The 27,846-nt window shown below is 47.4% G+C and overlaps 1 protein-coding gene across 1 annotated transcript in view; it reads left to right on the top strand.

The window, feature by feature from the left end:
- Nucleotides 1-27,095, top strand: part of HID1 (HID1 domain containing) — a 51,756-nt gene extending 24,661 nt beyond the window's left edge. Inside the window, exons 7-19 of the mRNA XM_040435672.1 lie at nucleotides 2,323-2,545; nucleotides 2,628-2,684; nucleotides 4,032-4,172; nucleotides 4,305-4,395; nucleotides 4,512-4,663; nucleotides 4,766-4,844; nucleotides 8,849-9,013; nucleotides 9,212-9,439; nucleotides 10,736-10,869; nucleotides 16,648-16,719; nucleotides 21,078-21,169; nucleotides 22,639-22,797; nucleotides 26,231-27,095. Coding sequence (XP_040291606.1) covers nucleotides 2,323-2,545; nucleotides 2,628-2,684; nucleotides 4,032-4,172; nucleotides 4,305-4,395; nucleotides 4,512-4,663; nucleotides 4,766-4,844; nucleotides 8,849-9,013; nucleotides 9,212-9,439; nucleotides 10,736-10,869; nucleotides 16,648-16,719; nucleotides 21,078-21,169; nucleotides 22,639-22,797; nucleotides 26,231-26,294 — 1,657 coding nt within the window. The 3' untranslated portion in view covers nucleotides 26,295-27,095. The remainder of the gene's footprint in view (nucleotides 1-2,322; nucleotides 2,546-2,627; nucleotides 2,685-4,031; nucleotides 4,173-4,304; nucleotides 4,396-4,511; nucleotides 4,664-4,765; nucleotides 4,845-8,848; nucleotides 9,014-9,211; nucleotides 9,440-10,735; nucleotides 10,870-16,647; nucleotides 16,720-21,077; nucleotides 21,170-22,638; nucleotides 22,798-26,230) is intronic.
- Nucleotides 27,096-27,846: the final 751 nt, after the last annotated feature.

Below are 27,846 nucleotides of genomic sequence, written 5' to 3'. Positions count from 1 at the left end.
ATGTGATACTGCCGGCGCAGGGGAACGTGGTGCACGCTGCAGGCAGAGCATGCCATATTCTCAGCACAGTGGGCCCCTGCACTTACCCTGGTATGCCAGGTGCCGATGCCAGCACTAAGATCTAGGCATGTATGGCCAATCGCAGCGCTCAGCTCATAGCCTGAGAGTTTTTTTCTTCTCGCAAACGGAGCAGCGCCCGGGGATAATAGTAAGTGCAGGGAGATCCCTGGGCGCCAATCTCCATGTCTGTATACTTAGTTTAGATTTTTTTATCTAGTGAAAGGTCCTTTTTAAAACCAGTTAGAGACTCACAACCTTCTTTATTTTCTGATTGCAGATTTATTTTTTCTATTTCCTTAACATGATCATGGGGCCGGCCATCTTGCCTGAGCATTCAGAAAGCATTAAGAAAATTGCTTTACGGCAGCCACATCGTCCATAGACACAATGATCAGGAGAGGACCTCATTGACTTCTATGGGACAGTTTTCTGGCCATGCTCTGTGACCTGTGCAGAGGTCATTGTACAAGGAAAGAATAGATAAGCTCTGACAATCACCTATTGTGAATGGTGGATCCTGCCTTACCTGTACACAGAGGTGATATCATTACAGGCAGGATTAGAATGGCAGATAACTGCAGTAAAGTGATCTGTACAGACCAAGAAGTGGCGCCTATTCCTAGGCCTAGTTGCAAGTGCAAAAACTGCAGGATTTTATGTTTTTTCTTTAGGTATAGACAAAGACATGGAAAATTTTAAATAACATTACCAAAAATTCTTTCAAAATGTTAAATATAAAAACGTGCATTAAACAATAGGCCATTTTCTGATGACACATTCCCTTCGTCTGCTGTGTCTGTGGATGACTGTGGGTGAGGGAGATGACGTCTAATTGCATGCTTCTCCCAGAGCAACATTCTGAATTCTCTTGGCTTCAGAGCTGAATTCTCCCAACACTGTACAGTAATATGAGATTGAATAGAAAAAGTAACTGTTCCCCTCCATTTTTGTGCATAGTTAAGGTGGCCATACACCTTTCAATAACTATTTTTCATCCGACAGCTATTCCTCCCGACCCTTCCATACATCTGTTTGCATGTATTGACAGTAGGGAGTTTTAAAGGTGTTATCAAAGACCTATAAAGCTCCCCTATATACCCGGGCCCCTCACACAGATTGGACGTACCTCGCTCCCCGACACCCGCGTTACTTCTGAGGCCGACACGTCTACCGCTGCATCTTCCCGCCGCGTGGATTAAAACATCCGGCGACGGTGGGGGGTTTGGCAGTCAATAGCAGGCTGCGACAAGGAACGAGCCTCCTTCTCATCACCCGTGATGCTAGGGATGCTCGTTTCCGTCACAGCCTGCTATTGTTCCCCCCCCCCCCCCCCCCCCCCCGCTAAATGTTTTCATCCGTACGACGGGGAGATGCAGCTGCGGCCGTGCCGCGCATCAGAAGCGACGGGTGGTGGGGAGTGAGGTAATTACTATCTGTGTGAGGGGCCCGGGCATATGGGGGCGCATTATTGACAGATTGTGGCATTTTCTTGAAGTTGCCACATGGGGGAGCTCGGTGCAAAGAGATTTTACCACTTCCATTTAGTGCAATGGTAACTATAAATTACTGTGCACTGAGCTCCCCCTATTGGTGGCTGCAGGCAGTCAGTTTTGTAATATGTGAGTGGAAGCCGAGAACACAGAACATCATAGGAGGGGATATATCATTGCATTGATGCCAGTTGACTGGTGTAAATACATAGAGAAATATGGTGTGCATGAGTGCCATATTTATGTAAGGTGGTTGATACGAGTGTGACATTTCTTTTATTAAAAAAATTCCTCTGCTTAATAAAAAAAATATATATATATTTTAAATTTGTTGGAAATCTCACTTTGTTTTCCTATGGTGCCCTGTGAGATCTGTGTACACCCCTGGGCTTAGTAGTAGTCTTAGTAGTCTGCTTGCTTATGGAGATCTGCATATGTCACACACATTCCCTACCAGTGTTGACGCGATGCGGTGTTCCCCTTGCGTCACGTGACCCAGTGACTTGATGCAAGAGGTACATGGCCCCAATCACGTCAAACGGGAAGTTTAACAGCGAGGACCGGAGCGCGTCGGCTTCATTTGGAAACCCATGGCAGGATGCAGGTAAGTATGCTTCCATCTGCAGATCCCTTTGATGTGGGGGGTTCTCTGCCAAAAGGCTCCCTGAAGGTGGAGAGACCCTTTAATAGGGGAATCTGACCTTTTCTTTCTCGGCACTTACGTATTTTATGGCTATTATTCATTTTCTTTTGCTCTCGTTTCTCTCTGCAGTCATGCCCTACCCCTCTTCACATCCCTCTTGAATGTGGTGTGCGCATATGACCCCGTTGGTTATGGAATTCCCTACAACCACTTGCTTTTTTGGGATTCGCGCGAACCGATGGTCGAGGTCTCTGCGCAGTTGCTCATTGTCACCCTGGACTCGGACCCCGCTGTCACATCTAGTCCCAGCATGGATGGTACCACTACTAGTACTGCAATGGATGAGGGCGATGTACGTTACCGCCATACACAGGGCACCTAATCTCTTCACTACCGCTTATACCGTAGACTAATCCTGTTCACTGTTCTCTTAGAACCCAGCACCGGACAATCTGTTTGTGAATTATCTGTCGCGGATCCACAGGGAGGAGGTAAGAGGATGCTGCATACTGGTTGGGTGTGTGGTATAAATCTAGTCAATGAGGTTGTCCAATTTGGACAGTTATGACATGTCCACAGGATGGGCCATAGATGTCCTATAGATGCGGGTGTGGTCGCGCATCTGTGGCTCTCCTTTACCTTCTATGAGTGTTCCTGAAAATAGCCAAGCACACCTACTCGGCCACTTTCCTATTTGCTTTGACCGCGAGACTGGGTCCCGTTCTCGAGATAGGTGCAGGTCCCACCATTGGAGCTGGAGACAAATTTGGTGCATCTGTAAGGCTACTTTCACACTAGCGTTCGGGGCTCCGCTTATGAGTTCCGTTTGAAGGGGCTCACAAGCGGCCCCAAACGCATCCGTACTGCCCCAATGCATTCTGAGTGGATGCGGATCCGCTCAGAATGCCTCAGTCTGGCACCGTTTGCCCTCCGCTCCGCTCAGCAAGCGGACACCTGAACGCAGCTTGCAGCGTTCGGGTGTCCGCCTGGCCGTGCGGAGGCAAACGGATCCGTCCAGACTTACAATGTAAGTCAATGGGGACGGATCCGTTTGAAGTTGACACAATATGGCTCAATTTTCAAACGGATCCGTCCCCATTGACTTTCAATGTAAAGTCTGGACGGATCCGCTCAGACAACTCTCACACTTAGAATTTTTTCTAAGCTATAATGCAGACGGATCCGTTCTGAACGGATACAAACGTCTGCATTATAGGAGCGGATCCGTCTGAGCAGACATCAGACGGACCCGCTCTGAACGCTAGTGTGAAAGTAGCCTAAGTCTGTTGCTTCTTTATTGAGATATTGCTACAATTTTTATGACACCCCCTTTACTGGGGTAAGATTGCGACAATTTTTGCGACTTTAAAGAGGTTATCTGACAGTATAAAATTCTTTCCCATATGCCCGGGTCCCGCACACTGAATATACTTACCCCACTCCCTTCTCCCAGTGCCGCTCCTGCCCCCGCTGCTTCTCCCCGTGAGCAGATGAAAACATCCGGTGTCGGGAGGGGGGGCGGGGTAGCAGGCGGGGACGGGGACGAGACTCCCTAGCACCTCGGGTGACTTCCATTAGCTCGACAATTGAACCACGTCCACTTTTCTAAACTGGAGCAAGTATACAAATGCAAAATGTGGCAAAATGTCTGTACAAATAAACCCAAAAATTTGCAAAGTCCTACTTTGAGTCTTTTTGAAGCCAGAATTCTGGAGTGTAGGGAGAGACAATTTCTCCCCTTTACAGCCGTCTTTTTCTTATTTTCATTGAGCTTACTTGATATATATATTTTTATTTTTATATTGATGCTGACCCAGGACCTTCTTTTTAACTCCTAGGACTTCCAGTTCATCTTAAAGGGACTCGCCCGCCTTCTGCTGAATCCACTCACTCAGACATATCTGCCAAACTCCACCAAGAAGATCCAATTCCACCAGGAGCTGCTGGTTCTGTTTTGGAAACTGTGCGACTTTAACAAGGTCAGGACTTGTTCTTATTGCAGCTCCCTCCAAGTCAATGTTTGACTGTAGTCCATAAAAGAGGGGTGCACTGGGTGCCACACGGGCTGGGTGCTTGGTCTCTCACCATTACTGTCTCTCTCACCCCCACAGAAGTTCCTGTTCTTTGTTCTGAAGAGCAGTGACGTCCTGGACGTTCTGGTTCCCATTCTGTACTACTTGAACGATGCACGAGCGGACCAGTGTGAGACTGCACCCCTGTTGTTTCTTCCCTCACCTCTGCTCGCCCCTCACCCTGGTCTTTTTGTCGCCTCGTCTGTCACGCGCCGTGCCACCTGCTCACTGTGTTTCTTCCTGCAGCTCGGGTCGGTCTGATGCACATCGGGGTTTTCATTCTTTTGCTGCTAAGTGGCGAGAGGAACTTTGGCGTTCGCCTCAACAAGCCCTACTCTGTGAGAGTCCCGATGGATATCCCCGTGTTCACAGGAACACATGCAGACCTGCTGATTGTGGTGAGCACCACGTTTTACATGTAGGACTGATGTGTGCAACGTAGGCAATAGGTCACGTTATATATCTCCATTAACTACTATATTTTTTTCCCCCTATTGCAGATTTTTCACAAGATCATCACCAGTGGACACCAGCGGTTACAACCCTTGTATGACTGCCTGCTGACCATCATAGTGAATGGTACAAGGATGGGGAGCAGATTGCATGATTGGGTTTTATCATGATGACTTCTTCTGCACGTGTAGCTGTATTTCCTGAAAGATCTTCAACCACACAGGGTGTCACGTGGTTCCAGGGCGACCGGACACTCCACAGCCGGCACAGTCCTCTAAATCTGACCATAGATATCAGATCGCTTTTGGCTGCTATAGGCTTTGGTGTTTTCCGAGACTTTTAATACTGATGACCTGTCCTCTGGAGAGGTCATCAGTATCTGAAACGGTGGGGATCCGACATCCGGGACCTCTGCCAGTCAGCTGTTTGAGAAGGCATCGGTGCTCGCAGTAGAGCCGCTACCATCTCTCAGCTTTTCCTAGGCCGGTGACGACATCGGTCACGTGTCTAGGCGCAGCTCAGCCCCGTAGAAATGAATGCGGCTGCACAAGATGCCAACCACAGCCGCCATACAATGTACGTCGCTGTGCTTGGTAAGGTGCGAGAAGGCCGCGCACTCAGAGGAGCGCCGGTGCCTTCTCAAAAAGCTGATCAGCAGGGGTCCTGGGTGTCGGATCCCCACCGATCACATACTGATGACCTATCCAAGGATAGATCTTTCAGTATTAAAGTCCTGGAAAATCCTTTTAACTTGAAGGATGGTGGGAAATGAACGGCAGACAAACACCTCAGGGGAAACAATAGAGCATGTAGAAAATCCATTCGGCGTGATCATGGTTTCCTCCGGTAGCAGTCGAATCATCTGGCAGAAATCTGCGGCCAGCATAAGGTAGAGGAGGGAAGGAAAGGTAGTATGCAGGGTATTAGTATATAAACCTGTTAGTATATTAAGCTGTATGGATGCGGGAGCACATGAAGGGTTGTTTTCAATCTCCTGCCATTCTGGTGGCCCCAGTGGTCTTTGTTACAGCAATGATGCCCCCCGACTGCTATACATGATCACTGCAGCCAGTTGCTGATCTCAGTAGACATGTAAAGTGGTTGGGTATATCATTGCTGTGACAGGACCCGTACTGCAGCGATGACATGTCCGACTATCCCAGGGGACTGCTGATGCTATTGATTGGCTGCTGTGATCTCATGGAGTAGTCAGGGACGTCATTGCTGCTGCAGTGGAAACAAAGACCTCTGGGACCACTGAAATGGCGGTGGTTTGATTAGGAGAGTAAGGCTACATTTTTGATCATTTCCAGTCCTCATTTAAAATTTTTGAGATCAACAAAACTCCTTTAACTAATAAAATGCTAAAATTCTTTCTGCTACCACTAGGGGGAGCTCCCTGCACATGATTTTATTATTGAGCTTAAAGAGGTACTCCCGGCTTTTAATATTGACCTTTCTTCAGGATAGGTCATCAATATGAGATCGGCGAGCGTCCGGCCCGACACCCCGCCGAACAGCTGTATGAAGGGAAGGTGCGTGCAGTGTGCCCATGCCATCTCCCGTCTCTCTTCCTGCTCGCTGCTGCTATGTCTAGGGCAAGCAAGAAGAGAGATGGGAAACGACACGTCCGCACTGCGCGTCCATTCCCTTCATACAGCCGATCGGCAGGGCTGCCAGGTGTCGGACCCCCACCGATCTGATATTGATGACCTATCCTGAGGATAGGTCATCAATATTAAAAGGCCAGAGAAACTCTTTAAAGGGGATATCCCACATAGCAAAACATTTATGACCTATTCAGCGAATAGGTGATCAATGTGTTATTGCTGAGGGTCTCTCCTCCGGGACCCTCACCGTCAATCCCAAGGTGTATGTGTTATCACGGTTCCATTCATACTCCTCTAGAATGGAGGGCTTGGAACTCCTGTTCTAGCGATTGTAAGGGTCCCTGCGATCCTCCCCTACCCTGTGGATATGTACAGTGATTAATATTTTTCATCAGATGACCCCTTTAATGCTGTGTAAATCCCTATGCTAAGTGCGCCTTCTAGTGGTAGCAGTCTGTATCATATCAAATAACTGGTGTGAAGGGAATCGGAGAATTTGGAGTTCTGTAACGGAAAACCAGAGCTGTGACCCCGGTAAAAATGCTGTACCTATGCAGAATAAGTAAAATGAAATTAAAGGTACACGTTCCTGCCCTATACAATCCCTGTTAACCCTTTAACTATTCAAAACTATATAATCATAACCTTAGGGTACTTTCACACTAGCGTTTTTCTTTTCCGGCATTGAGTTCCGTCCTAGGAGCTCAATACCGGAAAAAAACTGATCAGTTTTATCCTAATGCATTCGGAATGGAGAGCAATCCGTTCAGGATGCATCAGTTCAGTCCCTCTTACGTTTTTTGGACGGAGAAAATACCGCAGCATGCCGCAGTTTTCTCTCCGGCCAAAAATCCTGAACACTTACCGGATCCGGCATTAATTTACATTGAAGTGTATTAGTGCCGGATCCGGCATTAAGTGTTCCAGCAAAACGGATCCGGCATGCGCAGACCTTTAAAAATGCAAAAAAAAATATTAATACCGGATCCGTTTTTTCCAGATGACACCGGATCCGGTATTTCAATGCATTTGTCAGAAGGATCTGCATCCAGATCCGTCTGACAAATGGCATCCGTTTGCGTCCGGATTGCCGTATCCGGCAGGCAGTTCCAGTGACGGGACTGCCTGCACGAATCCTCTTCCGCAAGTGTGAAAGTACCCTTATACTAAAATTATGTAATAAGCAATATTAAAGGGATTGTCCAGAATTAAAAAATCATGGATGCTTTCTTCCAGAACCAGCACCATGGTTGCCCATTGGTTTTATGTGGTATTGCAGCTCAGCCTCGTTCACGTCAGTGGAACTGATCTGCAATACCAGACGCAACCCATGTATAGGTGTGGCGCTGTGTCTGGAAGAAAGAAGCCATGTTTTTCTAATTCTGGACAAACCCTCTAGGGGTGCCTTCACATTACTGAAAATCAGTTCCATTCACCTGTATGAGACTTGTAGAAGAAATCCATGTGCTTGGCACCCCAAACAAATGAATGGAGCTGATTTCAAGTCATGGAAAATTCTGCTACACAATCTGCAGTGTGTGAAGGCTCCCCAAGTGTTTACCACAACCACCCTAGACATCCAGGTATGTCTGAGTGAATCCCTTCCCCACCGGAGATACTAGGACTAGGATTTGCCTGCTAAACCACTCTAGATCATATATTGAGGGTGCACAAGGAAACTCCTTTAAAAATCCTAAATTTGTCCCTTTTAAGAAAGATTGCTTTTATCTTTTGTCCATTAGGTGGCGCCTAGAGCAAACCTGACAAGGTTACATACCGCAGTTCTGTCTGTGTCGGAAGCGTTTGCAGAAGGTTAGGGCCAAACAACATCCGGTGTCGGCCGACCAAAAACATTATGCAGTTTGCTGTCATGCGACCAGTTTAGGCCGGGACTACACAGTGACACGTGACACGGCCAAAGATTACCATGTCGCACTTTCGACACCAATTCAAGTGAATGGGGACACTTTTTGCTGCGACACGACCGTAGAAATAAATCCAACCCTTCTGGATTTCTTGTTGTGTTGCGGTTACATTTACTTTGCATCCTGACCCCATTCTCTGACATGAATTGTGATGTAGGCAGCGCGGCACTGAGATCTGTGGCCAAAGCCACCATGCTGCCTCGGCTTTAAGGCTTCATGCACACGACCGTCATGGTTGCATCCACATTACTTTGGTGACCCGTTGACTTCAGTGTGTCCGTGGTCCGCATTTTGCAGCCAAGTATAGGACTTGCTCTGTCTTTTTAGACGGACGTACGGATGTGGAAAGCACATGATGGATGATGCTTGTGCTATCTACGTGTCTGTTCCGAAAAAAGATAGAACACCTCTGCAACTTCTGTTCTTGTGTTTTTGTTCGTTTTTTTTAACAAATCTGTTGTTCTCCCTCGTGACGCTTGATCTCAATATGTATATAACACACACAGGGCTTAGTAAATGAAGGATTTTTTTTTTAATTCTTCATATTTTTGCAGTGCTTGTCTTGTGCTCACGTTTGCTCTCTTTTATTGTACAGTATCTCCGTACTTGAAGTCTCTTTCCATGGTGGCATCTAACAAGCTTCTACATCTCCTGGAAGCTTTCTCCAATCCATGGTTCCTCTTCTCCTCTCCCCAGAATCATCATCTTGTTTTCTTCCTTCTTGAAGTTTTTAACAATATCATCCAGTATCAGTTTGACGGTGAGTTTCACTTACTGTACTTCTTTTTTTGTATGTGGTTTCTTAGAGACATGTCAGGAGATTGTGGACTCCAGGTGCTAGACGCCTATTATTGGCTGGAAAGAAGGGACATCCTCTCTGACCGTGAGTGGGGTCTCATTTTTTTCCTGTCCCTTTTTGTATTTATATCTCTTTCTATTCTTTCTTATTACTTTCCAGGTAATTCTAGTCTAGTTTATGCCATCATCCGGAAACGTAATGTATTTCACCAATTAGCAAACCTCCCATCAGACACTTCGTCCATCCAGCGCGCACTTCAGAGAAAAAAGAAAACAGCTGAACCCTTATCACGCACCAATTCTCAAGATGGAGCATCCATGGAGGGCTCCCGACCTGCTGCCCCAGCAGAACCTGGCACCCTAAAGACCAGTTTAATAGCCACCCCTGGTAAGTTTTCCTTGTGACTATATGGGTTATCCTGCATCTCTATAGGACATTTACTAGTTCTCGTTTCCCCAAACACCAGTGATCCTTGGTTATCATGTGTACATTTTACCAAGAAGTAAGCCCCTCTCAAGTGCCCCTTTATTGGTCCTGTGAAGGAGGGTCCGTCATGCCAGTGGACTCGCTGTCACCACATACTACTTGGTTGTCCAATTACTTGTTAACTCATGAAGTCCTCCAACCGGCCATAGGAGCTTACCAGTGGCGATCAGTTGATCAGTGTGGCTGCCTCATTCCATGAAGGGGTTGTCCTCAGACTACAACCTTAAAGGGGTTGTCTCACTTCAGTAAGTAGCATTTATCATGTAGAGAACGTTAAATGGGTTTCTGTCACCCCAATTTTCGCTATTAAACGGGCTGACATTATAGATGTGAAAATGTCACCTGAATTTAACTCTGCATTTCTTTTATTTAAGTATTCCCCCGCTTTCTCATTGCGCCTGCGCCGAATACTGAACGGGACGGCGCAGGCGCGAGATTTCCCCGGCAGACTGGGCCAGCAGGAGAGGAGAACCAACGCTGGCCTGGCCCTGTCAATCAAGACAGAAGGGTGTGGAAATGAGGTTGGCGAACGGAGCCTCTAGGAGCAGGTGCAATGCCCCCCCCTGCTCTTAGAGGCTCATTTGCATATAATAAAAGTTAAAATTACACACGAAAACGGGGGCATACTTAAAAAAAAAAGAAATGCAGAGTTAAATTCAGGTGACATTTTCACATCTATAATGTCAGCCTGTTTAATAGCGAAAATTGGGGTGACAGAAACCCTTTAATACAAGGCACTTACTAATGTATAGTGATTGTCTATATTGCCTCCTTTGCTGGCTGGATTCATTTTTCCATCGCATTATACACTGCTCGTATCCATGGTTATGTCTATCGCTGCAGTGCAGATGCTTGGTGACTGGAATGGGAGCTGCTGGGCATGCGTGCTTATGTGCGCTCCCGGCTATCAGAAAGGACGGCGCTTTTTCCTATAGTGTCCAAGCATGACCACCGCTGATTTAATTGCAGGGTGGTCATCACCCTTGGAAACGAGCAGTGTATAATGTGATGGAAAATGGGCCAGCAAAGGAGGAAATATGGGCAATCACTATACATTAGTAAGTGCCTTGTATTAACTTTCTCTACGTGATAAATGCCATTTGCTGAAGTGAGACAACCCCTTTAAGTTTGTTTGATTTTTTGCTAACGTGTCCATCAGTTTTGTTAAAAATTCATTATGACTGTTCGCCCAAACAGGTATAGAGAAGCTGACTGAGAAAGCCCAAGTATCAGAAGATGGGACTTTACGAGCTGTTGACCCTGAAGCTCCTTCATCACCTGGAGAGAGCAGCCAGTCTCGTCCATTGAGTGACACAGAGTCTCAGAGTGAGGTGTGTGTGACCTCATTATATCTTCTTCCTTTTCTACATTCTCGCTCATTGTACACTACCGGAAAATGAAAAAAAACTCCTGAAAAATGTCATGAAATTCAGCTGAGGTTGATCTTGTATAAACTGTTCGTGGTGCTTGGTCAGCAGCCAATATTACTACCAAGTTAAAACCTGCTTTCATCAATGAACATTATTGTTCGCAATTGATGGCTGAGGAGAGCCTATTGCCATCATGCATAGTGTGGAGGCACTCAGGACCAGGTGTCAGGGTGCGGGATGCTATTAGCTGCTATGGCCGTTTCTGTCTAGGATTTGTGGAAGGAACATTGACCAGCTTTCGGTATGTTCAGGATATCGTGGAACCAGACCTACTGCCTTTTTTGACTTGGGAGACGTGCCCACACACTGCCCACTCTACACAACGTGCTCTTCAGGATATCCAGCAGATCCACTAGTCAGCTCGATCTCCAGATCGAGATTGGATGGGGCGACGGATCGTGTACAGCAGCCAACAACCACCTTGGCTGAACTACAGGTCCAAGTTGAAAAAGCCTGGAATGACCACAAGAGGATATCCAGCATCTGCATGACCATTACCACGCCAGAGTGGTCCCCTGTATTGCAGCAAGGGGAGATGCCATCCACTATTAATGTGACCCTGCCTCAATATATACCCTTCTGCAGAACCCAAAATAAAGGGGGCACCAGCTTGGTTGTGCGATCATTGACCAAGCACCACCAGCCATTTATAATTTGTCAGTCTCCGCTCAATCACATTAAGTTTTCTTATCCGTCTCATTGGGGGACACAGGCCTTGACCATGGGTATAGCTGTTGCCGCTAGGAGGCAGACACTAAGCACACAAAGTATATGCTCCTCCCTCTTCAGCTATACCCTTCTTACAGGGACCAAGCTAATCAGTTTCAGCTTAGTGTCTGTAGGAGGCAGACCTTCCTGCGTTGCAAGTCTGCCAGTTTACTCATTTTGTCTCTTTTTTTCCTTCTAGCGGGAAGCTTCAGGCATTTTTTTTAAACAGCCTCCACTCCCAACCAGGAGACGGGAGACCAGGGGGTCACCCAAACCCCCTGCTCGTTCCCGCTCTCCGGAAGAAAAGGAGGACCAGAGGTTCCAGTAAAAAACCTCTGTCTCCCGCCAGCAATCGCATCACCATGGCCGCCACAGCGAAAGTCCCCTCTGTTTCCGGTGTAGCGTCCCTCACCAAGGGGCCCCACATCAAAGGTGGTGATCCGGCTGGAGCCAGGGGGGTAGAAGACTTCAGACAAGTGAGTAGGAGACTGTCCACAGTGCCCCCCTCCAGTTCCCTCTCCTCCCCATGTGTGATGGTCCCTATGTGGTCGTCCTCTACCATGGGCAGTAATAAGAGCCCTTTAAATGTTAAGTGGCACCTGGTGCAAGGCTCAGAGGGCGGCTCCGGTTGCGTGGCCGCACGATATTGCCGCTTCCACAGGGCCGCCGGGGCCATTGGTAATTGAGGCCCCGGCTTCATTTGGGGCCTACTACTGGGGTCATCTGTTTCCACGGCAGTATCCTCCTGAACGCACCTGGGAGAGGAGCGGGGCGGAATTTCCTCCTGAGCTCCACTTCCAGGTCGGCGCGTCGGTTTTTGGGCAGCCGAGGCCATTGTTAATTGAGGCCCCGGCTTCTGTGCGTCTTATTTCTCCCTGGCCGGCATCTGGGTTCGGCCGGGGATGCTGTCGTGTGTTCTGGCGCGGGGGGGGGGGGGGGGGGGGCCAGAGATGATGGGCCGGCGCTGAGAGCCGGCGTCATTTAGGGGGCGAGGCTTATGTTCGCCCCGCCCCCACACCAACAGCAGAGGAAGAGTAGGATCCGCCCACTTCCGGGATTTTAAGCACCTGGCGGGATGCTGATGGTGCTTGCTGCTTGGAGGGACACAGGCTGGGTGAGTGTTATTTGTCCCTTCTTGCAGGGCCTAACCTTTCCCTTTTTCTTCATTGGGGTCCCTTTGGTGCCTGTGCGTCTTGTCGTGCAAAATTTCCATCCCCTTAGTCAGACTTCCCCTACTTTGTGTGTGCTGCGCCGCCATCAAGTGGCTTGGCCCCGGACCTGTTGCTTCCCGCTGCCCAAGCTACGGAAGAACCGGAATGGGCGCGTTCCCTGTCTAGGGTGCTGTAGGATGTCTCCAATACCAACAAAGCTATTGTGGACATATTGGGACGTTTGTCGGCAAGGCAGTCCTCTGACTGGTCCAACTCTGGGGATCATAGGGCGTGTGCCCATCGCGGCCGTCCCACAAAACAGGCCAGAATATCCTCCCCCAAAAGGGTGTCTTTGTCTCCCGTTTCCTCGGCCTCTCCTCCTTCTAGAGAGGCTTACTCCGAATTGTCCTCAGCTGAAGAGGCATGTTCTGAGGAGAGAGGGTCAGATGAGGATGTTGTCTCACTGGAGGGTCAGTCGTCCAAACTGTCCTCCATGGTGGACAATTTAATTACGGCAGTTATTGAGACGTTGCAGGTTGAAGAAGATGCGTGGGTAAGGGAGGTCATCGCAGACGGCTACAAACTGGATTTCAAGTCCTCCCCTCCGTCCCGTTTTTTTGGGGTCATCTCCTCCGGCCTCTCCCGCAGCCGCAGATTCTTTTTTTCTGGCAATTCGCAGGCTGCTGCAGCAAGGTGTGATTGTTCCCGTTCCTGCGCAAGGCAGTTTTTAGGGGTTTTACTCCAATCTCTTTGTGGTTCCCAAAAAAGAGGGGACGGTCCATTTCCGTTCTGGACCTCAAGGCGCTCAACTGTTTCCTTCGCGTCTGCATATTCCGGTTGGAGGCACTGAGGTCGGTCATTGCGTCTATGGAACTGGGGGAGTACCTGTCCTCGATAGACATCGTAAGTCCATATCCGTCAGTCATCAGAGGTTTCTCCGGTTCGCGGTCCATTTCACTACCAGTTTGTAGCCTTCCTGTTCGGCCTGGCCATGGCTCCCATGGTCTTTACGAAGGTTCTGGCGGCAGTCATGGCCCTACTCCATGCCATGGGGATAGTGGCGATCCCTTACTTAGACGACATCCTGGTGAAGGGTCCGTCAACTTATCTGGGTTTGGTACTGGACACTTGTCAAGGTGTTCTTGCCTCCGGAAAAACTATCCGCTCTCCGTCTTCAGATTCTCCCCTTGTTGCGGCCAGCTCCGGTTCCCATTCGTCGCTGCATGCGGCCTCTGGGGCACATGGTTTCTGCCTTTGAAGCAGTTCCCTATGCTCAATTCCATACCAGAGCGCTTCAGCGAGCCATTCTGTCCAGCTGGGATCGCTCCCCAGCCTCCTTGGATCGGCCAATGCATCTCATTGCCCCAGTGCGCTGGGCCCTCACATGGTGGATGGTGTCTCCGATGTTGACGTCGGGTCGCTCGTTCCTCCCTTTCCATTGGAAGATGTTAACAACCGACGCAAGCCTCAAGGGTTGGGGGGAGTGTTGTAAAATCTCTCTGTTCAAGTGGTATGGTCACGCGATGAGCGCTCCCTTCAAATCAATGTTCTGGAGTTGAGGGCGATTCGGCTCTCTGCGACATTGGGCCGACCATCTCAGGGGTTGTCCGGTGAGGGTGCAGTCCGACAACTCCACGTCAGTGGCGTACATCAATCACTAGGGCAGCACCCGGAGCCCGGCAGTCATGGTGGAGACGGCGCTGATTCTCAGCTGGGCCGAGAAACATGTTCTGGCACTGTCGACAGTTCACATACCCGACGTCGAAAACTGGATCGCAGACTTCCTCAGCCGGGAGCGTCTCCATCCGGCGAGTGGGCTCTTCACCCACAGGTCTTTCGGGCCATCTGCGAGAGGTGGGGTCGGCCGGATGTGGATCTCATGGCCTCACGCTTCAACAACAAGGTCGAGGACTTTGTTGCACGGTCCAGGGAGACGGTTCACGTTTCCTTACGTGTTCCCGCCTCTTCCTCTCATTCCGCGTCTTCTCCGGAAGATCAGGTCCGAGGGACTGCCCGTCATTCTCGTGGCCCCAGATTGGCCGCGCAGAGTGTGGTACGCGTCCCTAGTCGCCCTTCTCAGCGACGAACCTGTCGCAGGGTCCAATCTTCCACCTGAATTTAGGGTCGCTACATTTAACGGCATGGCTGTTGAAGCCGCCATACTGAAAGCTTGTGGGTTTTCGGATGCGGTGGTCCAGACCATGATTCGGGCCAGGAAGCCCTCGTCTTCTAGAATCTACCACCGGACTTGGAAGTTCTACTTTAGTCTTTGCTGCGACTTTTGGCTTTCCTGCAGTCGGGCAGGGGGACTTGGGGCTGGCTCTCGGCTCCCTCAAAGTGCAAGTGTCAGCTCTCTCCATTCTTTTTCTACGAAATTTAGCTTCGCTTTTGGCGGTTCAGACTTTTCTGCAGGGAGTTGCGCTTGCTGCGCCCCCCTTCTGTCCTCCATTGGATCCTTGGGATCTTAATCTAGTGCTCAACGCTCTGCAATCTTCTCCATTTGAGTCTTTGCAGCTGCGCTTCCTGTCTTTATAGGGTGGTATTTTTGGTCGCAATTACTTCTATCCGTAGAGTGTTGGAACTCGTGGCTCTGTCATGTCGGTCGCCCTTCCTGATCCTCCATCAGAATAAGGTGGTCCTTCGCCCTGTGCAGTCCTTCCTTCCGAAGGTGGTGTTGGCATTACATCTAAATGAGGAGGTTATTCTCCCTTCATTTTGTCCGGACCCGTCTCATCCTCGGGAGCAGTTGCTCCATACCCTGGATTTAGTACAAGCCGTGCGGGTTTATCTGTCCCAGACGGCATCTTTCAGGCGGACGGATTCACTGTTCGTGATTACTGTGGGGCCGAGACGAGGGCTGGCAGCGTCAAAGACTTCAATTTCCCGATGGATTCCTTTGGCTATTGTGGAAGCGTACCGCGTTAAGGATCGGGTCCCCGCCCTTCCGAGTCACTGCTTATTCGGCTCGGGCAGTGGGGGCCTCTTGGGCGCTACATCACGGGGCTTCGGCCCTTCAGGTGTGCAGGGTGGCGACCTGGTCGTCTTTGCATACTTTTTCCCAGTTTTACGGAGTGCACAACTTTGCATCTTATGACGCTTCTTTGGGGCATAGAGTTTTGCAGACAGCGGTTCTCTGATTGGCAGGGGGGTTGACGTTAAGCCCACTCTTGGGACTGCTCTGTAACATCCTATGGTCAATGCCTGTGTCCCCCAATGAGACGGATGAGAAAACTATATTTCTGTATTTACCGTAAAATCCGTTTCTCTTCCGTTCATTGGGGGACACGGCTCCCACCCAGTTTTTTGTTTATGGGCCTGTGTGGTTCTGGGTTTGCACATAATGTGATTTTCTTATGTCTGGCTTCTCCTACTGCTTTTGCACTAAACTGATAAACTTGGTCCCTGCAGGAAGGGATATAGCTGAAGAGGGAGGAGCTTACACTTTGTGTGCTTAGTGTCGCCTCCTAGCGGCAACAGCTATACCCATGGTCAAGGCCTGTGTCCCCCAATGAACGTAATTGAAACACATTTTACGGTAAGTACAAAAATCTAGTTTTTCAGGTCTTCCTTTTTCATTTTCTGGTAGTCTTTTAAAAAAATGTTTTAATTTTTTAAATATTTTTTTTATTGAAATTCATAAATGGTACAAAGCGGATGTATACGCAGATTCCGTGGTAAGAGACGAGAACAATTCTCTCTGGATGAGGAATCGTATATATGGTCTCTCTAGCCAAACAACACTTCTGCATCTGCAGCCTTGTACTTGACTCGAGTCGATATCTGGATTTTCTCTTATCTGTGATTTCATTACTTCCCGTAGGAGTCTGCAAAAGGCCGGCAGAGCAGACGACACTCCAGCGTCTCCTCTCAGTGGAACCCATCTACAGACTGGGTGAGTCAGGATGATGGGGAGGAAACAGAGAAGGGGCTTTGAGTCACTAAAATAGGATAATATGGACATTAACGATAAATGGTTAGTAGTGGTTCTCATTGAAGAGACTCAGCCGGTGTGCAGTCATCAGGCAATGCAGCATTGGAAAAAAGTATACTTATCAGCTCTCGTTCAGAAGAAAGAAAAATGTCCCCTCCTCCTCCCCTCTCATCTCATTGGTCTGCTGGTATCACATACCCGGCACCTGCCCTCTGACCGTGCACTGCGATCCACCGAACCGCAGCAATTAACTCCTCAGGTGCCGCATCTGAGGGGTTAATTGACGGGGATTGTCGTAGAGGCCGGGTTCCGGGTATGTGCTACTGCCAGCACCCGCATCCTACATTTGTATTAACTGGTTAATTATAGTCACTGGTGGCAGTGGTCACAGGGTCCCCTCCTCATTGGTGGTGCAGTGAGTGGTAGCTTCCAATCGGAGCCCCAGCAGTGAAATCGTGGGGCTCCGATCGGTTACCATGACAACCGGGACGCTACTGAAGCCTTGGCTGCCATGGTAAGCTCCCAGAGCAGCGGGGAGAGTGTAACATTTTATTCACCCTAGTAGAGCTCTATTAGGGTGAATAGAACAAGGGTTCTAGCCCCCTAAGGGGGCTAATAATTAGTAAAAAAAAAAAAAAAAAGTAAAAAATTTTACGTTTACATTCCTCCCTTTCCCAATTTTACATATAAAATATATAAACAATAAAAAAAATAAACATATTACATATCGCCATGTCTGAAAAAGTCCAAACCAATAAAATATTAAATATCTGCCATGCGGTGAACGCAGTAACAGAAGAAAAATAAAAAACATGCAATTTTAAAGAGCACAACCTCCTCTGGCAGAGAGCCTCATAGTCTTACTGCTCTTACAGTAAAGGATCTCCATCTATGTGTCTTTCCTCTAGATGGACGTCTTTGTTAAAAAAACATTGGTCAGAAGAATCAATCCTATTAAACCAGCCACAATTTCTGGTAGGGTTGATCCTGCTGACTAAAACAACATCTGTCTTGCTAAAATCTGTGGCCCAGCTTATGAGAAATCAGACCTTTATTAATTATGCTTATGAGGGCTTTAGTGCACCGGGCCCTAACTTATTGGAGCACCTCAGCTCTTCTGCTTTCCACCCTTAGCCACTCTCCATGACGGACAGGACCAGGCATCCTCTCTGTCCTCTTGACTGGCCTTGTAATACTGTACATGCGCCGTTAAATCAATTGGTGCATGCGCAGGACATCTCTGTCTCCCTGCTGCTGAGATGCTAACTGCGCATGTGCTGGGTGAAGATTCAGTGGCACAGGCATGCGATTGTAGGGCCAGGCAGCAGGACCGTGACGATGCCCATCCCTCTCAGTCCGGGAGAGGAGGAGTGGCTACGGATGGAAAGCTGAGGTGCTCCGAAGAGCTAGGTCCTGGTGCACTGAAGCCCTAATTAATAGCTGATTTCTCATAAACGGGGCCACGTATTTTAACACAAGAGGTATTGATTCAATCAGCAGGATAAACCCCACCAGGCAGTATTCCTAGTTTAATAGGGTTAATCCTGCTGACAGATGCTCTTTAACAAAGAGGCATTCATCTAGGGAAAACACTGGGGATTCTTTACTGTAAGAGCAGTGAGACTATGAGAGAGGAGGTTACGATGGTGGGTTCTTTAAGGCTAGATTGGTCACACTGCCATCTCTTCCGCTGAGATTGGGCACTTGAAGACCAGACCTGCACCTATCATACTTTCATCATCTGTCTAACTTTCTTGTGGGATGTAGTAGTTTGAAGAGACGGTAAGTTTAGGACATGGCGGACAGTTGCCTTCTTCAGGAGCACCATGTTATATACTGTTGGGCCTGAAGAAGGAGTGGTTGGTCAGGCCACTGTTCCCAAGCGTTTCCCTTCAACACTGAGATCTCGGCACTTATACATCACCTACCAGGACAGGTATATGACAATGCTCCTGTCATAAATTCTGGCGCTCTACGGATTTCACAGCGCAGCTCATCACTTTACAAACACCGGCTCCTTTAGATGTGACTCGGAGTGAAGTCCAGCAGTAAAAACCCATGTATCCCAAAATAGTAAAAGAGGAAGTGGAACATATTTATCACCTTTAACAAGCCTGGATCATCATGCAATGCGTGGAGGTTACTGGGGATGTCTCATTCGAACATTTATGGCATATTGATGTCTGATAGGTGCGGGACCCACCTCTGGAAACTGCATTTATCTCAAGAACTGGGCCATGCCATGTACAGAGAGCGCACTGCGCATGCGCGGCCACCCCTCCACCACTATCTTGAGAAGTCTCACTGCAGTGACCGCAGAAAGCCATGGATATGCATAGCTTACTTCCCATTCATGGCAGGACCCCGTTCTTGATATAGGTGCCCGTCTCGGATGTTTATGGCATATCCTATTTATGTCCAGATAGGGCAACTCCTTTAAAGTGTGTTTGCCCATGTCTGACACTGATGGCATATGACTAGGATGAATTCCCGGTTCCTGGCTCTTGCTCTTCAAAAGGGGACTTGCTTAGGCTGGGTTCGTTTTCCGTTCTTCTGATCCGTCAGAAAAATAAAAGACAAGATCCGTTTTTTTTTTTTAAGCGTCCATTATGCTCAGTTATGCACATTTTGCATTTTTAACCATTTCTATCTGAGATCCTTTATTTTAGATGGAAAAAAATACTTAATGTAGGACTAAAACGGATGCAAAATGTGCATAACTGAGCATCAAGGATGCTCAAAGTAAAGGATCCATTTTTTTGTTGTTTTTGTTTTGTTTATTTTTCTGTTCTTCTGATGGATCGGAAAATGAAACGGTGACGTGTACCCGGCCCTAGTTTAATATCCGATGGTCATTTAGAGGGATGAACGTAGTGAATATATGTGCATGCTTTGGCAGTGGATGATACATACCGAGTAGTATATATGTTCCTGTCGGGGGAAATAAAAAACGGAAGTTACTCCGCGTGCATTCCTTTTCCATATGTCCGTTCCGCAAAAATATAGAACTTGACCTATTAGTGTCCGCATTGCGGATAAGGATAGTACTGTTCTATTAGGAGCCAGCTGTTCCGCAGAATGCACACGGACAACATCTGTATATTTTGCGGACCGCTAAATACATACGGTCGTGTGCATGAACCCGAAGGCTGAGTTCTCGCTTCAGTTATGTGGTCATTTATTTCTATCAGTTAGGGCTCATTGAGACGGCCGTATGAATGAGTCCGCATCCGTTCCACAATTTTGTGTAACGGATGCGGACCCATTCATTTCAGTGGGGCCGTAGAAGATAAGGACAGCACACCGTGTGCTGCCTGAATCCGCGGTTCCGTTCCGCGGCTCAGCGGAAAAGATAGAACGTGCCCTACTTTTGTCCGCAATAGCGGACAAGAATAGGCATTTTCTATTATGGTTGTGGCCACATGCGGTCCGCAAATTGCAGGAACGCACATGGCCGGTATCCGTGTTTGGCGGATCTGCAAAGCACTACGGCCGTCTGAATGGGCCCTTATTGTAAGCCAAAACCGGGTACGAGTAAAAAACACAGGAGGACATTTCTCCATTATACCTTCTCTGTGTAGGGTTCACAATCACGGATGGAAATAACTGACCAAAAAAACTGAAGTGTGAACTGGGCCTTACTTTGCTGATTTAGCTTCCTGCATCGTATTGGTCATTGTTTGTACTTGTTTTTGACTATTTTTATATTAAAACTTTAATAAAAATCTATCTGGTAAAAAAAATAAAGGTATATTATATTATTACTATGAAGTACGGTAATTGCATGTCATCACTTTTGTCCCTTTTCTGACCACCGTCCTAATACATTTATACTGTTGGGACACTGGAGAACTTATTGCAAGATATGCAATGATCAGAATGATCATCCCTGAGGAAAATCGGCAGAGGGATTTTTTTCAAGGGATTTTCCAGGGCTTAGGATAGGTCAACAATATTGCTGTTTTAAGGGGCTGCAGTGCTTAGGTGAGCGCTGCAGCCTCTTCATGCTATACCAGGAACAGCGCCATACATGGTATAGTGGCTGTGCTCGGTATTGCAGATCAGCACCATTCACTTGAATAGGACTGAGTTGTGCAAAGGCCATGTGACAGATGGACGCAACATGCCTATGAAGGAACAGTTGGCTGACTCCTGGCAGCCATGTTGATACTTCTCGTAATATCCCAGAAAACCTCTTTAAATGTAATCGTGGCCTCCATGTTGGTATGTTCTGGTCAGAGACAGAAAGTCAATTATGCCGTTTTAACTGGAATATGGACACGTAATGCAATCTGTCAACTATTGGTTATTACCCACAGGTTATGTCCTGGAAGGTGAAGCTGCCCCTGCAGACAATCATGAGGCTTTTGCAGGTCTTGGTTCCACAAGTAGAGAAGATCTGCATTGACAAGTAAGACTGGGCTGGGGACAGAAGAGCAATACCTGTGGGGCCATTGGTAGTGCGAGCAGTATAGGGAAAGAAGGGAGTGTTGAAGTGTATGCACAAGCTGGGTAAAAAATATTTTGGCTAAATGCGTCCCATACAGTTGCATTGTAGGTGACCAACTTCTGCAGCGCTTCTTTTATTTAACCTCATTGAGCCCCGGAGAGTTTTTCTTCATTTTCTTTTTTCACTCCCTTGCTTTCGGAAGCCATAACTTTTTTTTATTTTCCATTTACATAGCCGTATGAAGACAAGTTGCACCTTCTATTAGCGCTACATAATATTGCATATGATGAAGTGGGGAGCTGGAAAAAGACCCAAAATGGGTGGAATTGGGGAAATTAAAAAATTCTACAGTCTCGCAAGTTTTGTTTTTACTGCGTTCCCTATGCGGTAAAACTGACCTTCATTCATCGGGTCGGTATGATTACAAAAATACCACATTAATATAGTTATTCTTTTGTTTTGATACGGAAAAAAAGAAAGTTTTGGGCATTTTTTTTTCTTTTTAACACCATATTCTGACCCTCATAACTTTTTTTTATAGTTACGTCTACGGTGCCGAGTGAGGGCTCATTTGTTGTGGGACCATCTGTAGTTTTGACTGATACTTTACTGACTATGACTTTTTGATAACTTTTTATAAAAAAAAATTGGCAAGTAAAGTGCCGAAATAATGGCGAATCAACTATTTTCTGTTACGCCGTTCGCAGTATGGGACAAATATTTATTTTAATTTTGTCCAGGTTCAGAGCTGAACCCGAACATATCCCCATTTTCACCCAGGCAGCCCCTCTGATATGAGCATCTGAGCATTTCATGCTCCAATGTTCTCCTTTGCCGTGCACTGAATCGCGCAGGGCAAAAGCTTTTTTCTGGAGATGCGGTGACGTCACCGGCTCTAATGGGCGGGCTTTAGCGCTCCTCTAGCCTGTAAAACGGCTAGGGCAGCGCTAAAGCCCACCCATCAGTGCCGGTGACGTCACTGGTAACACTGCTAGGCGGAAGCCTCCTCCAGCAGTGTAAAAATATGAACAAACAGCCCTTGCCCTGCACGATCCAGCGCAGGGCAAGGGAGCACATCCGAGCATGAAAAGCTCCGTTGCTCGTATCAGGGGGGCTGGAGGGGTGAAAATGGAGGTATGTCCGGGTTCAGTTCTGAACTCGGACAACCCCTTTAATAGTACGGGTGTTTTCAGACATGGCGAGGCCTATGATGATTTTATTTATTTTTTTCATTTTGGGGAAAGAGGGGTGATTTGAGATTACTTTATTTTTTTTTTGCCCCCAAGGGCGTTATTAGACTTCAATTTTTATTCTGTAATGGAATTTTTGGGGAAAATTGAGTATATTCCAATGCAGTGCTAGTTAAATATTTGGAGGGCATGCCTTGATTGGTTGACATTAAAGTAATAGGAGCATTCTGTACTTTGCAGGGGACTGACTGATGAGTCTGAAATCCTAAAGTTTCTACAGCATGGGACCCTGGTGGGGTTACTGCCTGTGCCTCACCCCATTCTGATCCGCAAATATCAGGCCAATGCAGGCACTGCTATGTGGTTTCGCACGTATATGTGGGGGGTCATCTACCTGAGGTGAGAATGTTCTACTAATGTAGTAGAAATATGACTAACACAGTCGATGTATAGTGTAACTGATTAGGATGTGCAGTTTAATTCAGACTATTGGTAACGCCTGCTCAGTGCATGACCGCAGCGAGGAGGAGGTTGAATGGAGCGGTGGATCCTGCTTGCACAGTGCTGCTTCTGGCAGCTTCATAGTCATTTAATGGAGCGACAGGGCACATATGTCACCACCACTCCATTCATACTCCTCCTCACTGTCGGCGCATTCGGGACCCCTATTCTAGGGATCCAGCAATAAGACCTTTATTACCTATCCTGTGGATAACTGATAAATGTCTATGGGATAACCCCTTTAAGGGAGTCCTGTTATATGTAACCTGTCCCTACCAACATACAAAATTCATAGAGGTCTTCCTGTGTGGAGGATGGTATTTGATGTACAGATTCCTAGGGGCATGACAACTACTGGCCAGGACTTGAATGTCTACAGGGAGAGGACCGGTCCCCTCTCCTGACATGTCTTAGTATCTACTTGCATTCCCCATGTAATAACAATTCTGGAACATCCAATCTTATGACTCTATGTTGTGCCCATCTTTTATTATTCCCTCTAGAAGTTATGAATGATTTGCTAACCGTTCACATTGAAGGTACAGATGAGTGTTACCAGTTTGGGGGGGGTGGGGTCCCTGCAAAGTCTGACACTGTCCAATCAATGCTGCCAGGAGACTAGGGCTGCAGCTATAGATTATTTTAGTAATCAAGTATTCTATTGATTAATCCAATGATTAATCGAGTACTCTAATAAGAAAACACATTTAAAGAATGTTTTCCTGTATAAAAACTCATTCTCCCCGTACCATCATCAGACCCCCATGCCATCAGTTCTCTGTGCACATCAGCTCCCCGCATGTCATCTGTCCTCTGTGCCATCAGCTCCCCCCTGTGCCATCAGCTCCCCCCAGTGCCATCAGCTCCCCCCAGTGCCATCAGCTCCCCCCTGTGCCATCAGCTCCCCCCTGTGCCATCAGCTCCCCCCTGTGCCATCAGCTCCCCCCTGTGCCATCAGCTCTCTGTGCCATCAGCTCCCCCCGTGCCACAAGTCTTTTTCATGCTATATATTAGCTTGAAAATTGAAAATTATAGCTTGAAAAAGACTTGTTAAGTCGAAACGTTGCTTTTGTTCGGTGTCAATAAACACACGATTGGATTGAAGATTGGAGTGCTGCGGTTCCTTCTTTTACCCTTTTTTTGCCATTGAGGGGCCCTAAGGGCCGGGGCCTGACACCGCAAGCACCGCCGTCTAGTATGGACTACTACATGTCAGTAAGTGGTGCTGTCCTATTTCCATGTTTTTCCACCATCTGCTCCTAGCCATCAGTCCCCAGTGCCAGTTTAATGGTCCATTCACACTTCCGCAAGTGTTTTGCGGTCCGCAAATTACTAACACCGGCCATGTGCGTTCTGCATTTTGCGTACCGCACATGGCCAGCACTTTTTAAATAGAAATGCCTTTTCTTGTCTGTGTCTGCGGAGAAGAATAGGACATGTTCTATTTTTTTGCGGAACGGAAGCACTGTGTGCTGTCCGCATCTTTTGCGACCCCATTGAAAATGAATGGGTCCGGATCTGTTCCGCAACGTTGCTGAACGGATCCGGACCCATTTTGCGGATGTGTGAATGGACCTCATCAATTACCCCTCCTGTAGGGGTGCATTGGACACGTCCCAGTTCGCCCATCCTCTTCTCCGCGCGCTGCACTGTCCTTCTGACGTCACACAGCGTCAGGACATAGTGCATATGTGTCGGGATACAGTGCAGCGCAGTGTGGGCCAGCGGGTGACCACGGAGCATGAGTAATAGCAAGCCCTAAAGGACACTACCCCAGCTGGAAATGCCCATCTGAACATTTATTGAAAACTGCTAGTAATTCATTCATAACTTCTAGAAGGAATAATAAAGGACTAGTACAACAAGACGAGATGCTCCATAATAGTTGTTGTATGAGGAATGCAAGTAGCTACTAAAACAGACATGTCAGAAGAGGAGTGAGCTCCATTTAAGAAATCTATCAATGAAAAACTAGCCCCCTTAGGCTACTTTCACACTAGCGTTCGGAGCGGATCCGTCTGATGTCTGCTCAGACGGATCCGCTCCTATAATGCAGACGTTTGTATCCGTTCAGAACGGATCCGTCTGCATTATAACTTCGAAAAAGTGTGAAAGTAGCCTGAACGGATCCGTCCAGACTTTACATTGAAAGTCAATGGGGGACGGATCCGTTTGAAGATTGAGCCATATTGTGTCATCTTCAAACGGATCCGTCCCCATTGACTTACATTGTAAGTCTGGACGGATTCGTTCTTGCCTCCGCACGGCCAGGCGGACAACCGAACGCTGCAAGCAGCGTTCAGGTGTCCGCTTGCTGAGCGGAGCGGAGGCTGAACGCTGCCAGACGGATGCATTCTGAGCGGATCCGCGTCCACTGAGAATGCATTAGGGCTGGACGGCTGCGTTCGGGGCTGCTTGTGAGCCCCTTCAAACGGAGCTCACAAGCGGAGCCCCGAACGCTAGTGTGAAAGTAGCCTTAGATTGCCAAAAGTTGTACTTTGTTGGCATACATTTTGAATATTGCCAAGCTGGATATTTTATACAAGGAATCAGTGTGTGAACATGGCCCAAGAGCGTTTTGACATCAACGTAAGCTCGTCCTTTGAATGCCGATCTGCTATGCCCGGTGTAAAAGGTCCATTGGACCTCAGGTTTTGGAGTGCAGATGGTGTTCTGGTTTGTGACTTGATTTAGTAGGGTTCTCTGTGACTACAGATCAGATTGGTTTGTATCTAACTCTTGGCAACCCCCGGTGATCGGCTGATTCGAGTTCATTGGCTCAGCTCCATAGTTTTGGTAGTGGCTGTGGCTGGTATCACTTGAATGGGAATGAACTGCTGTAATACCAGGCACAGCCACTACTAAAAGTATGGCGCTGTGTCTGGTAATGAAGGGTAAGCAGCAATGGTATCAAGTCACAGACCCCCATCAATCTGATCCTGATGACCTCTCTTAGGCCATTCGTTTTGTACCTCTAGAGAACTCCTTCAGGGCTAATGCACACAACCGTATTTTCTTTCAGTGTCCGTTCCGTTTAGTTTTTTTTTTTCTGCAGCCCATTTGTGGTCCCATTCACTTCCACAAAAAACGGAATGTGTGCATTCCGTTTCAGTATGTCCGTAAGTCTGTTCCGCAAAAATAATAGAACATGTCCTATTCTTGTCTGTTTTGCGGAAAAGGACAGGCATTGTTACAGTGGATCCGCAAAAAAAGGACGCAACACGGATGTCGTCCGCTTTTTTCTTGCGGACCGCAAAATACATACGGTCATGTGCATGAGCCCTTAATTTGTGTGTCCCTTGAAGGTTCTGATTCTGGCTTTCATTTTCAGGAACATGGATCCTCCTATCTGGTATGACACGGACGTCAGGCTGTTTGAAATCCAAAGGGTTTAGCGTTTAACCATGGAATATTAACCACTGCTAAGTACCTGTCGTCCATCAAGTCATGGAGTCTCATCATAGGACGCTCCCTCCCAGGCTCTCGAGTGTTTGCACAAGTTATTGACTACTGTATACCAAACCACTGTCTGCTTCATGGAAAGACCGCGTATCCTATCATTCCATGTGTACTACTGATAAGCTTTTGTTACTTTTTATATTTTTTCGTTTTACGTATTGATTTAGTTTGTGGTTGAGATTGAGTTTGTGGCTTTATAGCTGCTTTTGAATTATGATTTCTGGTGTCTTCTGCCAGCTTCATAATGGGCCACACCTCACCTGAGCCCATGTCCGCAATGTTCTTGCTCCAAGTGTACTTTCCTCACTGTGGGTGAGGCGAGTGTGAAAGAGCAGTTCCTCCTGTTACAGGGGTCGTCCATGCTTGTAAAAAGTCAGAATGGCTTAAAATATAAAAAAAAGGGGGTACTGATCCTCCCGTTTCATTGCTTTACACCCCCCAACCCCTTCAGCTTCTACTTCCTGGTGCCTCTCAAAACAGGAAATGGGACCACTCAGGAAATCGCTTCCCACGGTGGGCACCCACTATATTCAGCAGTCATATTTCCAGGCATTAGAGACGAGCAGGGAACCCAGAAGGTGTCAGGACAGGATGGAAGAGGATTGATAGGGTGATTATCACTTATTTTATTCTGACCCTTTTGGGAAAAAAAATATAAAAAAAATTCCTCTATGCCATCAGCTCCCCCCCCAGTGCCATCTGATAACCCCTTCATTCATCATCTGTACCACAAGATGGTTCACACTGTAGCGTAACTATTAGGCTAGCCGTCTGCATCCGTTTGTATTATCTTTAACATAGCCAAGACGGATCTGTCTTGAACAGCATTGAAAGTCAATGGGGGAAGGATCCGTTTTCTATGGTGCCAGATTGTGTCAGTGAAAAAAATCCATCCCCATGGACTTACATTGTGTGCCAGGATGGATCCGTTTGGCTCAGTTTCATCAGGAGGCGTTTTTGTGTCCGCCTCCAAAGCGGAATGGAGACTGAACGGAGGCAAACTGATGCATTCTGAGCGGATCCTTTTCTATTTAGAATGCAAACGGATCCGTTTTGGACCGCTTGTGAGAGCCCATGACGGATCTAACAAACGGAAAGCCAAAACGCGAGTGCGAAAGTAGTCTTACCTGGACCAAATAATTATTGGCGTTAAAGGTTGTAAAGATGGCACATCCTTTAGTGCATATCACCAAGGAGTGCTGGGAGATTTCAGCTCTGAACCCTGCAGAGATATTAATGCAGCTCTAGACTATAATACAAGCTTTGTGCCAAAATCTGTAAAATAGTAAGTCATACATGTGTTTAAAAAGTTACTTAAAGGGGCTTTCCGAGATTTTTGAACTGGTGACCTATCCTTTAGATAGGTCATCAGTAGGGATGAGCGAACTTCATATTTTAAAGTTCGGGTTGGGGTATATGCTGTATTGCGTTATGGATTTCGTTACCACGGACCATAACTCAATTCCATGACGGAATGCATAACGGAAT

This window comes from Bufo bufo, chromosome 6, assembly GCF_905171765.1.
Source record: "Bufo bufo chromosome 6, aBufBuf1.1, whole genome shotgun sequence".
Classification (NCBI taxonomy): Eukaryota; Metazoa; Chordata; class Amphibia; order Anura; family Bufonidae; genus Bufo; species Bufo bufo.
Note: the sequence above shows the minus strand (reverse complement) of the source record. Positions and strands in the feature narration are given on the sequence as shown.